The sequence below is a fragment of the Gastrolobium bilobum genome, unplaced genomic scaffold (genome assembly GCF_033153095.1).
Source record: "Gastrolobium bilobum isolate Gb01-03AN ecotype WA unplaced genomic scaffold, APGP_CSIRO_Gbil_v1 utg19070, whole genome shotgun sequence".
NCBI lineage: Eukaryota > Viridiplantae > Streptophyta > Magnoliopsida > Fabales > Fabaceae > Gastrolobium > Gastrolobium bilobum.
The window spans coordinates 68,059-85,500 of record NW_026895229.1 but is presented as its reverse complement, the minus strand read 5'-3'; the positions used below and the strand labels follow the sequence as shown (position 1 = coordinate 85,500).

The window sequence follows — 17,442 nt, the reverse complement described above, 5'->3', positions numbered from 1 at the left end:
TACTTCTATATTCTTTGTTTAATAAGAAAAAAAACAAGCAGTTAATTTATGCACTGATAAGCAAATTTGATTTCATAAGTTTAAAGTTTGGTAGTGAATGTAACGAGTTATGACCGTGTGAATTGTGATAATTCATTGGTATAGAGGCCGTTTGTGTAGCATTATTTTCGTAAATGGATATTCTTTCATGTCTCTCATGTCTGAAAAATCACAGCCATGTTAGAGACAAACGACAAAAGGCCCGTTTGTATTCACTTTTTTTAAAAGTCCTTTTTATCACTTTCTTATTTTAAAAGTACTTTTTATAAAAGTTACACTTTTTTAGATTTTTAAAAAAATATTTGATTTTTGAAAAAAATATTTGACTTTTGACTTCTGCTTTTTTGATAAGCTAAAAATTTTAGCTTCCGAAAAAAGTAAGTTTTTGACTTTTTTTATGACTTCTGCTTTTTTTAAAAGCAGGCATCCAAACAGACTTTTTTCGAGAAGTGCTTTTTTTTCTTAAAAAAAGCAGCTTTTGAAAAAAAAAAGCTTATCCAAACTGGCTCAAAATCAATTTTCATTATTTTCACCACGTGTGCACTTCTCGGTGCTATAATTTAGTGAACGGAACTCATTTATCCCTTTTTGTCAAACGCACGTGGCTAAAATCTGGATAATCGTTAAAATGGTTGGTCCAAACGTAAATGACCTTCGCTTGAGCTACTAACTAGGGTATTACCCGTGCATAAAATCAAAAATTTTATTGGTCGTGATTGGTTAATCTTTAAAAGAAATCAAGAATTTCATCTTGCTACGAAGCTCTGATACAATAATAGAGGTATAAATATGAAGAACAAAATAAAAAATGCAAACCTTTTACTTGAAAAATATATGAAATAAAAAAGAACTGTATTTTTATTTTGTGCTATTTTGACGTGGTGGGTCGGCCCTCCAAGCTGAGTCCATTTTTCACTTCTTATTGTTAGCATTTTATATCAGCATATAATAAATTTTTATATTTATCCACACAAGAATATATCATTATATTTTAGCTTGTCCTTTGATCATTCCAAAATACAATACTATACTTTAGCTTGTCTTGTGGTCATTCAAAAATTATAAAGTTTGACTTGACTTCTTTTAGTATTTTTCGGAGATGAACTTTCATTTATTACACTCAGACTTACAAAATAATAATAAATAATTATTTTTTGCAAGAATTTGTGTTATTAATATTTGAAATTTTACATATTTGTATTTACAAAAATTAAAATCAGATTTAGAAATTTAAAAAATAAAAGAAGAAGGATAAAATTTTAATTTAATTATAAAAATGTGTTGGAAGGCGAGGCGGGCAGGCCTTCCGGGACAAGCCCAGTTTGTCACATTTAACTTTCAGCATTTTATGTAAATAATTATTTTTTTGCAAGGATTGGTGTCCTTAGTATTGTGAATTTTATAAATTTGTATTTACAAAAATTGAAATCAGATTTAGGAATTTAATTATAAAATAAGAAGTATGAAATTTTAATTTAATTATAAAAATAAGTTGGTGTGCCCGGCCCGGCCGCCTCTAACTATCAGCATGTAATAGATTTTTATATTTATCCATACAAAAAAGTTCTTACAGTTGCATTTAGTTTTTTATATTTTTCCTCAGAGATGATTTATCACGATCAGATTTATAAAATAGTAATAAAATAATTATTTTTTGTAAGAATTTGTATCGTTAGTATTTGAAATTTTACAAATTTATATTTACAAAAATTAAAATCAGATTTAGGAATTTAATTATAAAAGAAGAAGAATAAATTTTTTATTTAATTATAAAAATGTGTTGGTGAGCTGGCTCTCCGGGCAGAGCTTAATTTGCCACCTATAACTGTCAGTATGTAATAAGTTTTTATATTTATCCATAAAAAAAACTCTTATAGTTACGTCTAGATTTTTATATTTTAACTCAGAGATGAATCTTTATTTATTACAATCAGATTTACAAAATAATAATATATAATTACTTTTTTGTAAGAATTTGTATCGTTAGTATTTGAAATTTTACAAATTTGTATTTACAAAAAAATTTAAATATTGAGAGGTCGAATGACTTTGAATTATACAGCCTCCTGCCGTGTTAATGTTATGCGTAGAAGCAAATGTTTATTTCTTCGTGCAAAAAAAAAGTTAAGGGTTTTATTGTCTATCCCGACATGTTAAAGATAGAATATACTCCCCTCACCAAAAAAAAAGATAGAATATACTCTCAATTTTACTCTTCAAATATTAGAGTGTCGTATTATTAGTATTTTAAATGTTTTATAATCAAATTAGTTACTTAAATATCAAAATGTTATTATTTTAATTTTCTATTTTTTTTCACTAAAATAAGTTCCCATAGATATAAAATTACCACTAATTTATGTGTATTGAAAATTAAATAGTAATACAAAATTACAAATTTGAGAAAATTACTTAGGGACTGATGTGCTGGCTCCGTACAAGTATTTTTGACTAAACAATCAATTTGATAAAATAAAATAAAAAATCTGTATAGGACTTCTTTAACAAAACTTTAATTTTTAAAGTACTAATTTAGTGATTAACAGTCTTAATTTAAACAACTAATATGACGATAATATCTTAATTTTTGGAAGACTAATTGAAAGTTTATTCAAGAAGGTATTTTATTTCTTGAAGCAATTTTTGTTCGAACTCTTTTTGAAGCTTCGCTAACTCAAGTCTCCTAAACATGACAAAAATTGCTTTGCCGTAAGGTTATAGCCCTCAAACATGAGATGACTAGATCCTAGATTGCTTCACTTCATAGTTGGAGAGCCTTCACAAACTAAAAAGTTCAAAACTTTATCCTTTTAAAAACTTTGCTGTCTCACTATATGCGGAAGTGTTGTTGCGTGCATAAATATAACATATATATGTAGTTAAATTAAGGCCAGAAAATAAGGGGAAATTTCGGTTTGCGTGGCTTTTAGTTCAGGTGAGGCAAGGACTCAAGCATTCGTTTGCATGGCGGCCAACAAAAGCATATTCGCATAAAGAACTTTGGATAGTTATTGTGAACCAATTCCATGACGCTACGCTATGATTCAAACTAATATGTCCTCTTCTATGCGGATTCATTCTTCCTACTTTATGTTCATGTACATGGATGTGAGTCATTCTAGTTTTTTCTCTTTTGGCCTGATGCGTTTAAGATTCAAACCCAAGTAATTAATGGATAAGCACACCTCCTTAACCACACTAGGCCAACCATTGGATCATATAGTTTTAACTCTTACAATTGTACCTATTGATGATTAAGCTCTTTGCTAACTTAATACGTTTCAATCCAATGCATCACTACCTAAGTAGCAGTACACATCAAACAGTCAAGGTATAAAGAAATTACCAAAATGCAAGTATATACAATCGAGTGTTAAGAGTAACTAATAATAGGTAACCGGAACTTATTTTTATAGCTTATTAATAATTAGGAGGATTTAAATATGGGATATACCATCTCAACTATCTTTATTATTTTTCTCTTATTGAAATTATGATATAATGGTGTTAGAGAATAATAAATAAAGTTAGGTTGACAAAAAATAAATAGAATAACCTATTCTTTTAAAAATACTTATTACGTATGAGTCTATGATTATAGAACGTCTTATTGAGTGTAAAATAATTTATCAGTGGCCCAAAAAATTCAATTTATCTCCTTAATTAATTATGGGGAAAAATATACTTATCACCAAAAAAACTTACCACCTTTACAACTAATCTAATCATCATTGATTTTCGTTAATCTAACGGTTATAATTTATTAAAAATTATTATGAATTAATAATTAATTAATAAATGTGATCTAATATTTCCAATAAATTATAATCGTTAGATTGACAAAAATCAACAGTAATTAGATTGGTCGTAAATATGGTAAAAAAAATTTATGGTAAGTATATTATTCCCCATTAATTATACATTATTTTAAAAAAGATTTTTATTTATTTTTAATAAACTTTAGATATATCTACCTAATAAGATTTTAATCCTTAATCCTAATTTTAAGTTTCATAGGAATAAATTTTTGGTACTACTACTGTACCTAGATTCAGTGCATCTCATCAATAAGAGCATTACACATCAGAAGAGAGAGAAAAAATTTGACAAAAAAACAAATTTTAATTGACATATAATATTTTTATTGATGAGATATACTGAATGAATCTTTGGTTATCAAACATTTATTCGTTTCATACGCATCATTTGATGGCTGTGGATCAACTCCAACGTCTTTTTCTTTTATTATTTTAATATAAAACATGAATATATTAAGGTGTGAAACCGTTTCAAAAGAACCAAGTGCAGTGGCGAATGCCACCAATATAAGCTAACGTAAGGAATTCTGACGTTGATTTGAAATGGAATTTCAAAACATCATTACTGATGTCATTCATTTTCTGATTGGACTAATCTTTTCCGAATAAAATTTTCGTTCTTTGTGAGTTGCAATCAAAGTAAAGCCAATTGCTTCTTATCCAAAAGAAAAAAGAAAAAGTAAAGCCAATTGCCCTATATATTCCAAAGAAGGTATCAGCACTTTTTAATTTAAATTTTTTTAACGCATTAATTATTTATTGAGTGAAATATTTTATTTTATTGTTTTGGTATAACCTGGAGGGTATTCTCATCCAACCTCCTCCGGTCACTTTGTTCTTAAAATACGGCCCAAAGACAACCCTCTTCTTGGAACAGCGGATGCATTGAGCTTCGTTACAAGAAGAAGGATGAAACTAGTCTCCCTTCGAGGAGAGAGACACGTCTTCTGACCTTCAAAAATTTGTCAAGAATTTACTTAAAATAGAGTTTGAATTGGAAGTTCAAATAGAACGAAATATTTCAAATAGAGTGTGGAGCCATATTATTTACCGAAACAATTATAAAATTTTATTTTTAATAATAAATAGTGTGTTATTACTTATTAGCATTCTTCCTACTATTAATTGGAAATACAGTGTTTTCATTTTCACTGAATATTTCTATCCAATCCCTTTTAAACTAAACATAAAGAACATGAGTAGAAAGTCTCATGACTGGGACTCATTGGAAGAATGGTTTAATCCAGGCTAAGAGGTGCATGAAGCTCCAAATTCAAATTTGATGCAAATACTAATATAGTTCTAGTTAATATAGGAAATTCACACGGTCTTTACAGTTTTTTTTTTAAGGTCTTTTATAGTTATAACATCACTTTATACACTCAACTATAGACTACAAATATATAAAAGGGGATATAAACTGTCAAAAACTGCTAGCACCCATATTCTCAAGCATGTAAGATCTTCATTCTAGGTAACGGAAAAAAAAGTGACATAAACAAGTTTCATTCATTGTGTACCTCCCAAATGAGTGAGATGAGCCATGTTTCCTCACGCCCCATGCAAGTTTTGATTTGCCACATCTAATGCTTCAGGGGCTCCCCCACCATCGCCTCTCTGAATGTTCCATCCACAAATTAAATCCAATGAATAAAATGTACCAATTTGTATAGCCTATGCTCTTTAGTTATGGACATAAAAATGGTTCTAAAATTTTACCTTGTAAAAGTCAACAGCAATGAAGTTAGGCCATCGGTTACCCGCAGCTGTGAAGCAAATATTCATCATGCTAATCAATGGATATGAGTTATCCCTGCAAGCTTCTTCAGAATCTCTGACATTTCGAAAGTAGTTCATTAGGACTAGTGACTTTGTGCTTGTGTTCATTGGAAATGATTCTTCTCGATTTGGACAAGAACTTTCCCTCATCCCATCATTTCCATCTGCAATTTTGAAACTCATCAGAATTAACTCAAATGTAGAATGTATGTAATAATATAATTTGATCATAGAGGAAATAATATAGGACTTGCATTGATTTTCTACAACATAATTCCATTCATAGGCAATTTTTTCAGAAGCCTCCTTAGCTGGATTTGAAGTGAACACAAGTAGCCTATGATTCTTTCTTATCATTTCTATGACTGTTGGCCAATTGCTACCATTCCTGGGCATTTTAGATACTGGAAACCAGAATTTCCTCAACTTAGCTCTATCAAACAACTTGTTCACACCATTTGGTGACGTCACATGATCCGCAATGAAAATGGTGATAATCTCTGTTGGGTGTGCTACAAGGAATGCCTTAATCTCTTTCAGAACATTTATAGCTTGTTGCTGTTAAAATCAGATTTCATAGACCAAAATCAGTGCTCTGAAGAATATGAAAGAAATTAGTACAGTTTCACTATTCATAAAATCTCACGGATCTCTTACAAAGGCTGTAAATTGGTTGCACTGCCCATGACACAACCAAATGTCATCTTTGTGATCGTACATATCCAGCATTAGTCCTCTCACACCATTCTGCAACAGAAAATGGCTTATAAAAATTATATTTCTGCACATATATATGAACTTATTTTTAGAACTAAAATGGCATTTATCCTAACAATTGACATAGTTCTTCAAAGATAATTTTTGTCCCCAATAAACAAAATATAGCCCTTTTTCCAGTGGAAGTAGAATGTATAGAAACTTGGTGCCTCCAACCCCTTTATTTTGATTCATGAAGTCTTTTGATTTTACTATATAGTTTTTTTCTTTCCCAAATTTTACAAAATAGTTTGTGACTTCATTCTTCTTCTCGTAAGACTAAGGAGAGAGATATGTGTAACATACTTTTAGCTGATCTGTAATGGTGTCTTCCTGGTTCGTGATAGCCAAAATTGGAAAACCTGTACTCGAGTTCACTCCCCTCCTCGCAAATGAGTTGTGTGTTGTAAGCCATGAGTACCGATTGAATGGAAGCTCCTTCACCTATATATATATACATCATTATTCATAATAATCTCATAAACAATTTATTAGAAGTATGGGGAAAAAATGAAGAAAATGAGACAAGGATTAAGGACCCTTGAAATAGGACTTGCAGTATGAATTCGTGTACATCGGTTTCGCGAGTTGCACTCCATGCACTGCAGCCCCAAGTCACAATCATTCGTGTCTCGGGAGCATGTTTCTCCAACCTGTTAGAAAATGTTTCTCATAGAGAAACGAAAGTCAACTTAAAAATGATGAGTGAATTAGCTTATTTTATGAACTAGATAATGTTTAAATGATAATTGTTAGAAATTATTAGCCTTTTGAGCAAGCTATACAATTAAAGGTATATTTTTATGAAAAGAAAGATGCAAAGAAAAAGAAGCACAACAATTGTCAGCCACAAAAGAGAAGAGGAAGATCTAGCAAAGGATGTGGGAGATTCAAATCAAACCAAGAAAGGCTATGAAACAATGATAAGACTACTCCTTAGTGCTCTATTTGCAAGAAAGAAAAAAAAAAAAATTTGGCAGCAACCAATGTTGGTTTAGACAATGCAATTGCTGCAGAAACTCAGATCACTAGGTGATAAACTATCCAATGAAGGATAAGAACAAAGTTCATTTTTTCAGATAACACAGAAGGCATATCAGAGCATATTTTGTGTGTGTCTAGAACCTCAAAAACGAAGGAGACTTATATGTTGATAATGACTGCAATATTCATGACAGAAATCAAGGAGAATTTTGTCTCATTGGATGAGAAATTCAAGTCTTAAGTGAAGTTTGAAGATGACAATTCTGTGAATGGGGGAAGAACTCAAGAAGATAATGATGTGTCAATTTGAGATGACAGACTCGGGCCTTAAGAAGTATTTTCTTGGCATGCAATTAAAGGAAGAATATGCATGGGAGAATTTTTCTTTCTCAATATATATATGTTGCAAATTTATTAAAGTTTTGCATGACAGGACGCAAACTAGCACATGCTCACAGGACTTAGAAGAATTTTGAAGGATATGAAGCAAGACCAATGGTCTTCAACTATAACTTTTTATGACAACATGTCCTCAATAGCAATGACCAAGAATCATGTTTTTTCATTCATGTTTCATTTTATTTGAGAGAAGATTGAAGAAGAAGAGATTTAGCTTAAGTTTTGCAAATCTAAAGACCAAGTTGCTTATATCTTCACTAAGCCTACTTCCTAAGACAAGTTTTTGTCTTTTTTCACTTTTGTGACAAACTTGGAATTCTATAATTTTCAAAATTAGGAGGGAGTCTTAGAAATTAATTCTGAAATTTCTTGAAACATGAATCGTGGTGCATGTTTTTATTGCATAAATCCAAGAACTAGTTCCTAGAATCAAGACACTCAATATTTATGGTAAGAGTTCTATATAAGTAGGTGTTGTATGAATTGCAAAGTAAGATACAAAAAGATAATAAGGAGTTTCATTTCATCTCCTTGCTGCTAAGATCCTACACCTACCACACCTTCTTTTATCTACATAATCTAATATTTTCTACTGATAATAAAGTACCTTGAGAGCAATGTAACAACCAAATACAAGACTTGTGCTAACCAAAGTGGCAACAAGAAGGTAGTTCTGCAGAAAAATAAGGATGAAAGAGTGAAATACAGGCAACGGCAGAGCAGGAAGAATGTGATTGTAATTGCACGTACCTCCATTGGCTATTCTGGGTTCTGTTTAACAAACAACACCAGATTACACATTACATAGGCAAGCTACTATTACAGATTATATATAGATTGGAAATGAAACTTTAAATATTTGAATGGCTACAATTTAGAATATCTAGGACTTCATTTATCTATATTTTATTCACAAAACTTTCTCTTAATTTACTTATGCGCAAATTGATTGTGTCTTTGTAGCTGAAATTTGAGGTTTTTGCCTTTTTGAGTTCCCATTCGATCGTTCCATAGCATTTGTCTAAAGCAATTCCAAAGGGTTATGCAGATTAAAATAATTTAGGAATGCTTGGTCTTATGATAGCTCAGTTGTGTCATAAAAAATTAAAATTAGTATCAAGAAACAATGTAGGTAACCCAAAAGAACAAAAAAGGGAAGAAAAATCACAAAAAATAAAAAGGCATTGTTCAATTATTATGTGACACACCTATAGGACTAGGAGTAACGTAAGCTATTCCTTTTTTTCCAGAGGCAAAACAAAAAACGAACAAATATATATATATATATATTTACAGTTGTTCATGACTCTATACGATATATATAAGTAACCACTCTACATGATATATACTGGTCTAAAAATGCATCACTATCTACCTTGAATGAAAAATCTTTTTTTTTTTTTTGGTTGTAAAAATATTATTTGTTTCTAATGGTTGTTGTTTAGAGGTATACGTGGCTACTTCTTCCAATAAAAAACCTCGTCTTCATATAGAATATACTTTTATATTCATTAGATTTTTTTGTTTTGTTTATATCATTAGATTTTTTTCGTGTTTTCACATTTGAATAATACAAATCCATCTTGTCTAGAATGTTCCCAAATGAACAGCTGGATATATAATTATAAATAATGCTTGAAAAAAAAAATGCTCCAACTTTATTCACTCATGAATAGAGCCAGTAAAACAGGTTCGGTTCGGCGGGCCAACCTGTTCAACCCATCAAACGGAGTGGGACGAGCTCATTTTTTGGCGGGTCGATAGTGGGCATAGGCGGGCCAGTGTAAAATAGGCTCGGGCTGACAGGCTAACTCGCCCAACCCGCCAAACGGGACTGGACGGGTTGAATTTTCCAGCCCACTTTCAAAAGCAGGGCGAGACGGACTAACTCATTTTTTGGCGAGTTGATAGCGGAATGGGGCGGAGCGAACTGACTCATTTTTTAACGGATTAATGGCGAGATGAGGCGGGGCGGGCCCTTTTGTCCACCTCTACTCACGAATATATGTTTTGAATGTATTAGGCTATTAGCTACTTATGTACTAAGGATAGAAATGCTTAGCCTCTTGATAAGATAGATCGGCCATTGCGATTATGGTTTCACTAAAAATACATTAGGAAAAGGGCCATTGTGATTATATTTATGCTTTTGTTTATTTTTGTTTTTTTTTAATTCTTAGATGGGCCGAATTTAAGGGACTAATAATTAGCGGAATGATAATTTATTTTTTGTAACAAAAAATAAATTAACGAAATAGTAGCTAATATGCTGCTGATATTGATTTGCAACCATTATCAACAAGAGCACACTTTCATGTAATATACCCAAGTCACAAGTCCTTGAGGATGAAGATAATAGGAATTGTTTAGCCAAAAACAGATGAAGATAGCTGGCACACATATTGTTAATTATTATATTGTACCTAATCATATTGATTCTGTCTTGTTGGCATTTTCTTTTCCTAAACAATTTTGTTTTGCACATCAACCAACATTCACATTTCTTAATTGATACCTGTGTGAATTGTGGTTAAGATTCATTCCCTTAGCTTTGCTGGAGTTTGTAGACAAATGTCAAATGAAGTTCTTAAGAAATTTTTAAAAAAAGAAGGGACCACCTACTGAAATAGGTTTTGAAAAAAGATCACATGAAAACTCATAAAAATGGAGAAAGGAGAGAAAAAATAAAATAAAAGATAACGTATAATTTTATTTTTTAACATTCAACTAGTGACGTTTTATACATTTTTTTTTTGGATTACTTTATACATTTTTTTTTTGTATAACTAATATCATATAATTTGAGAAGAAAGATCCGTTTACAAATTTTTTTTAAATTTTTTTACAAATTACACTATGTTCTCCCGAGAGAGCATAATGTAAGGAGTGTTCTCTCGAGAGAAGATAATGTAATTTGTAAACAAAAAAGTTTGTAAATATAACTTACTCCATAATTTGATAATAAAATTATTTAGACACGTCACAGAAACAAATCCCCCATTCTATGCCATTGGGTGCTGCCTGCGGCAACTATATGCAACGCAACAAGAACAATACATTAGAACACATGCTTGTACATATTTCATAGGTCCCGCAGAACCTCACATGTTAGGTGAAGCATCATATATTTGTATGATTACGATCTGATGCAGACTTGTGAGGCCCTCATAGTCTAAACAAAACCGAAAGAAATACCAATAACCACGTAAAGGATTAAGCTTTTACAGCATGTAAGAAAAGAATCTATCTGTCTGGACCCTCGAGTGGTTTTATACAAATTTTAAGTACCAAAAAATATTTTATACTAATCACTTGTAACAACTCATTTAGCTATTAGATTAAAGTACTAAAAGAGGAAATGGGAGGTATTTGAAGCTTTAACAATGATAAAAAAAAGTAAGAAGGCAAAACAAAGCTCCAATTTCATGCCAAAAAGGAAGTTACATTGTCACCCCCACATACACACTAAAATAAATAACAAAGCAAAATTTATAAAATATTGACATATTTACTCTTATAAAATACCCACATAAATGCAGCTGTGATAGGAACTGTGTCCTACACTACACTACATATTTGTCTGAACTCTTTTGGACATACTTAGTCACAGTACTCTTTTGTATTAATATATTCAACAATTTTAATTTTTAAAGTTAATTTAATAATTCATTTTCAACTACTTTTATTTCATGTTAAATCTAAGTCTAATACACCACCACCACTACTACTACCCGTTTTTTTTTTTTTTGGAGTTTCTTTTTGTTCATAATAGTATGGGTTTTGCATCTATCATTTAACATAACCACAACAATTTTTCTACACACACAACATTTTGTGGGACTCACAATTTTTAAAACCAAAAAAAAAAAAAAATTCTGACACACAAAACGAATCTCTGTAACTTAATAGAATCAATTTTCTTACGAGATAACTTCTATAAAACCCTAATAGCATTAGGCATTAGCTATGAATTTTGAGCAATAATCACATGATATTTTCCGAGGGAGTGGCATTTTATGAGGAAAGTGAAAGGGAAAACTCTGTCCCTCTCTGGAACCTAAACCAGATAAAGGTGAACCCCACGAAAGCATCAAACAAAAAATTTGTTCTTCTTCTTCATCAGTGCGCATTTATTGAGAGCCAAACACTAGTACAAAACCCTCTCTCTCCCTCTCTCTCTCACCACGCACACCCACACGCCCATACTTACCCACCAGTCTTTCTGAAAAGTCTTAAAACCTATTGTAAATGGTGTTCCCAAAATGAGTTAACATAGACTCTTCTTGTACCTTCATGCCCTTTAATGTGTTCAACTTTCTTCTCTTCCAACTCCACTATGCTCTGCGTTCTTGCCTCCTTGTTGGGATTGTTCGGTTTTCTTGGAATGGAGCTTCCTGTCATAATGGCTGGTTAGTTCATTGAAAAGTTCTTACCTTTCTTAGCTCTGCTTCAATGTCTTCTATACCCATGTGCCTTTTTTTTATTTATTCTGAGACTGAGTAGACAACTAGTGCATTGATTTGAAATTGTGAAGTTAAGTGTGAATGAAAATGGGTATTTAATAATGTGAATATGAAGTATGAAACTTGCTCTATCTTATATTCTTGCCGCATTTACACAATCGTGATAATTGGTGATTGCTCACTCCTACTTTGCATTCATGACCTAATCAAGTCATTATTGCCCTTTGTTTGGGAAACAAAAATAGGAGAGAAGGAAAGTGAAAGGATTGACAAGTGTCAATGAATCTAAAACATGTTACATGCATTGTCAATAATTACTAACATTTCTCTCAACTTCTTTCCCTTTTTATTTTATTTTATTTTTGCGAAAACAAAGTTGCATGAACGCTGGAAAAATTATCTTAATGGATTTGTCGTCATAATGAAAGCTTCTACCTCTAGAATGGTTGCAGAAATCAATATAGGAATATTTAAATGAACTCCAGATTTATACCGTCGCAAAATTACAGCTACTACTCTAGGTGTGTTGATAGTGGTCCCTGGGTTACCATCTCAAGAGTAGAGCAACATTTGGCTGCGTTCAATCTAGACTAGTAATTACATAAGCCTACCCTTGCGCATTTTACATCCTCTGTTGTACTTTTTTACTGGTATAAAGTACATAAAATGGAAGTGTTCAGACTTGTGATGAAATTTAATGCATGTTATTAGATACAAAATCATTCATGAGCCTTCACTTAATAGTTTAAGCTTTTAAGGGAGTTGGTTCATGATCAAATAGTCAAGAGTTTGATCTTTGCTGCCCCCATAATTGTAATTAATTTATAATTTCAGAGCAAGGTTTTACTGGGCTTGTATTTTGTCCATGCTTTGAGTTCAAAGGGCTTTTGCTGGAAGGGGTATGTTAGGGATATAAACCATTTCTGGGCCTGCACTTGACATATTAATATTTTAGGAACCTTGACACATAACATACTCTCTTAGTTTGTTCCTCTGAAGGATAATATGTAAATTTAAGATCTTGTTGCGTTCTGGTTATGACAATGCTCTGAAGTAAAAATATAATCTATAAAGCAATTCCCAGTCCATGTTTATTTCAATATTATATGCTAACTTCTCATGCGTTTTCTCCTGTGTTAGAGTGGTAATATCAAAATATATGCTGTGCACAAAAAAGATGTATGGCTCTGAACATCAGACTTAGAGCTTTAATTGAAAACCTAATCATTTGATTCATTTCATTAAGTCATATGCTCTTCCCCAATATTTTCCCTCATCCAAGATTTATCCAAGTGAAATTATGGCTTGGTTAGGGAGCCAAAGGCTTTCATGTTGCACATATTGGGACTGGAAAAAGTAAAGGTAATCAAAGAAGGATGTATTCAAAACTAATACAGCAAGAGCTTTATCTCGTACGTCCTGAATACTGTCACGGAATCAGTATATATTTAGAGAACTGCAGCCGCATATTGACCTTATGGGAGTTAACAAAACTGGTTAATCTTTTAAAATGTACTAATACTAAACTGTTGGCATTGCAGTGAAGGATTATAAATGTGATTTAGCATCTAATACTGCTGCTCCTTCTTTTGCAGATTGCCCTTTGAATTTTACTGTTTCAAATTTTACTCTGGCATCCTCTATATGCTCACACGAAGGTGACAGGGGAAATTGTTGCCGCTACATTAATGCTAACATTGCAATTTCAGTTGCTCGTTTTGCTAATGCAACAAGCAAGCTAGGGGTCCCTCCAGATGCCTCTGACATCTGCCTCCAATCCATATATCAGACTTTACAACTTTATGGAGTTGCACAAAATGCAACAGTTTTTTGTGGTTTTGGGACAAAAATTCCTGTTAATTATGAATGCAAGGGCCGAACTAGTGTCGTGCATATGCTTCAATCTCCCAGATTTACGGAGGTCACAGAAAATTGCAAAGTGCCACTTGCAGATGAAAGTAAATGTAAGAAATGCTTAAATGCCGGCATTGTTTATCTGCATCATCTAGGAATTGAAGATAATATAACACTGAGTACTTGTCGCGATGCCACTTTTGCTGCACTAGCAAGCCAAGTTGATGAGAAATCTACTATTGACATCGCAAGTTGTTTCTTTGGGGTTCAAGGACTTCTCCGGCCTCCTGGTAAGAACAGTTTTAGATTAAAAGTTTTAACGATAATTATTGTGATGTTCTCTCTCGTCAGTTCCCTCTGTGTGCAGGAGTTCATACATTTATTAATGCTACTACGTACATAGTTATATGTATGTTATGTATGTGACTTATTAAGATGGGAAGCTAATAAGATTGGGTGAGATCTCTATTTTAGAATGTTATAGATCCTTCTCATAATAGCTTCTCGCCAAATAAGCGATGGTTGCACAAATCCCATTCCGCTGGTATGTCAAGGCATGAATGGAAAACAGTATTCAAAATTCATTCTAAAGCTTAATTATGCTTGGAAAACGGGATAAAGTCTAGTTCTATCCATATATGTGTGCCAAATGACTGATCTTTTATTTTATTTTTTCCCATCAAATATTTATTTAAAGTATACAATGAAGACTCTGTATTGTTACTGATAGAGTAAAACTTAACCGATCACATTTTTCCAACTGTGATGCTAGTTTCAGAGTCATCCCCATCCTTGCCTACTCCTGAGGCTTCTCCAAGTCCACATGTTGCTGATAGTCCAAGTCAACTATTGTTAGGTGTACCTTTTAAGGGAAACCATCATTCATATCACCTGACATTAGTTCCAGGTATTGCTATTGCAGTCACAGCTGTTGCTATTATGACGCTCATAGTCTTGATAGTTCTAATTCGCCAGAAAAGCAGAGAGCTAGATGAGCCTGATAATTTTGGTAAAACCTGTTCGAAAACCTTACCTCCTTGTTCAACATGGAAATTTCAGGAAGGTAAGGTTAGGGTTTATCTCTTTTGTTCTGTTTATTTTATTTCTTATTATGACATGTGAAAACCAGCGCTTTATTTATTAATTTTTTTCTTGGATCTTTTGCTTCTTTTTTTTGGTGGGGGGTGGGGGGGTGTTATGCAGGTTCATCAATGTTCCGAAAATTCAACTACAGGGAGATAAAGAAGGCAACAGAGGATTTTAGCACCATCATTGGCCAAGGGGGATTTGGAACAGTGTATAAAGCTCATTTTAGTGATGGCCTGGTGGCAGCAGTAAAGCGGATGAACAGAATCTCTGAGCAGGGGGAGGATGAGTTCTGCAGAGAAATTGAGCTTCTTGCTCGGCTGCACCATCGTCATCTTGTTGCTTTAAGAGGCTTTTGCATTAAAAAGCATGAGAGGTATCTGTTTCCATGTGCTTACTTATGTTCTTCAACATCATATGCCTGCAAATCAAACTCTTCTACATGTCTGATGGCAGGTTTCTGTTGTATGAGTACATGGGAAATGGAAGCTTAAAAGACCATCTTCATTGTATGCCTTTCAATATCTATACATTGTTATCAATACCATAGGATATTATTTGGTCGGATTACAAATGGAACCTCAATCTCCCTCTCTCATGTGCATTTTTCCTTGTTCATGTGGATCTTGTGTGCTTTTCTGCATCTTTTTCTAACTCATAGCACCTTCAGCCATACTGTACATGACAATAATACATATTATGCAACAAAATAATAACATCAAAGTAGTGCTGAAAAGATCGCTGTGTTAGCTTGTTTCCCCTATTAACCCCTTATTCTCATTTTGATATATTTTGTTGATTTGTACAGCCCCTGGTAAAACACCTTTAAGTTGGGGAGCTAGAATCCAAATTGCCATTGACGTGGCTAATGCCCTGGTATTTTCTCTAACTATGATTGATTGCTTTAGTTTCAAGCTTTTTCAGAATTGACTGGCTGACAGCTTTTAATACTTTCACTTTTATTTTTATTCTTTTAATAACTTTATAGATTTTATTTTCAATCTCATTTTCTCTCACGTGCAGGAATACCTTCATTTCTATTGTGATCCTCCTCTGTGTCACAGAGACATTAAGTCTAGCAACACTTTATTGGATGAGAACTTTGTTGCTAAGGTTGGATGCTTCTCTGATTGTATATCATCATTTCACTTGTTAATATTCATTGTCTTTTTGTAGTCAGATAGTTCAAGACAGCGCTAAACTTATATGTTATACATGGATAGTGCAAATTTAAACTGTCCCATTAGATGCTGTCAAGTGTTTACTAATTTCTTTTTCACATGTTACACCATTTCATAGATAGCTGATTTTGGCCTTGCACAAGCTTCAAAAGATGGTTCGATAAGCTTTGAACCTGTAAACACCGAAATCCGGGGAACTCCAGGTATAAAGTTCTTTTCTTCTTAATTGTATTTCAGTTAGCTGATTTTGGCCTTGTAAATGCTTCAAAAGATGGTTCTATATCTGGGGAACTCCAGGTATAAACCCTCTATCATTGATACTACTGAATTCCAGATGTTAATTGCATTCCAGGTTATATGGATCCTGAATATGTTGTTACTCAAGAGCTCACTGAGAAAAGCGATATATACAGTTTTGGAGTGTTACTACTGGAAATTGTGACAGGAAGACGAGCTATTCAAGATAATAAGAATTTGGTAGAATGGGCCCAACCATACATGGAATCAGAAACAAGACTATTGGAGCTAGTAGATCCCAATGTGAGGGAGTCTTTTGACTTGGATCAGCTCCAAACAGTAATTTCTATAGTAGGATGGTGCACCCAAAGAGAAGGAAGAGCAAGGCCTTCAATAAAACAGGTCCTCAGGCTTCTTTATGAGACATCAGAACCAATGCACAGTGAGTTTCTACAAGCTGTTGAAGAATGTCAGGGAAATCAGCAGAGAGGCAGAAGAAGCAAAGGGAAAATGCTCAGAAACGAAGCAATTTTTAACAGCGGGGATGGAAGATATCTTGCTTCATCTTCAAGTACATCTCGTTCATATTGCAGTAGAAGCTTTTTGCTTGAGAATGGCTCTCCAGAGTCCCCGTCAAATATATTCTCAGTCTGAAACATTCATTAGGTTCTTCAAGTTTAATGGAGTTTCTCATTTACTTACTGACTTCAACTTTGTGGATTTGTTAGAAGTAGGAAAACTCTTAAAGCGTCCATATGTTAAAGTCTTGGGAGAGATTAGAATATAGTACTTTCTTTGCTTCTATCATCCGCATTGGCTTGCAGTTGCAAATAGTTTAACTAAAGA

The 17,442-nt window shown here is 32.9% G+C and overlaps 2 protein-coding genes across 3 annotated transcripts; one reads left to right on the top strand and one right to left on the bottom strand.

Moving 5' to 3' along the window:
• Positions 1-5,408: 5,408 nt before the first annotated feature.
• On the bottom strand, positions 5,409-8,531 carry LOC133300688 (PI-PLC X domain-containing protein At5g67130-like). The gene is made up of 8 exons (XM_061500261.1): positions 8,526-8,531; positions 8,383-8,448; positions 6,932-7,045; positions 6,699-6,836; positions 6,294-6,383; positions 5,891-6,194; positions 5,577-5,800; positions 5,409-5,474 (listed from the first exon to the last, which is right to left on the bottom strand). Exons 1-8 carry the CDS (start codon positions 8,529-8,531, stop codon positions 5,409-5,411), a joined length of 1,008 nt encoding a protein of 335 aa, XP_061356245.1.
• Positions 8,532-11,893: 3,362 nt separating this feature from the next.
• On the top strand, positions 11,894-17,442 carry LOC133300760 (probable receptor-like protein kinase At1g49730). 2 transcript variants are annotated; one of them, XM_061500360.1, is made up of 9 exons: positions 11,894-12,184; positions 13,834-14,382; positions 14,871-15,155; positions 15,296-15,554; positions 15,635-15,687; positions 15,987-16,054; positions 16,202-16,291; positions 16,478-16,562; positions 16,712-17,442. In XM_061500360.1, exons 1-9 carry the CDS (start codon positions 12,079-12,081, stop codon positions 17,248-17,250), a joined length of 2,034 nt encoding a protein of 677 aa, XP_061356344.1. In that variant the 5' UTR covers positions 11,894-12,078; the 3' UTR covers positions 17,251-17,442. The 2 variants fall into 2 exon arrangements, with proteins under 2 accessions (XP_061356344.1, XP_061356337.1); XM_061500353.1 differs by having other exon boundaries at positions 14,865-15,155.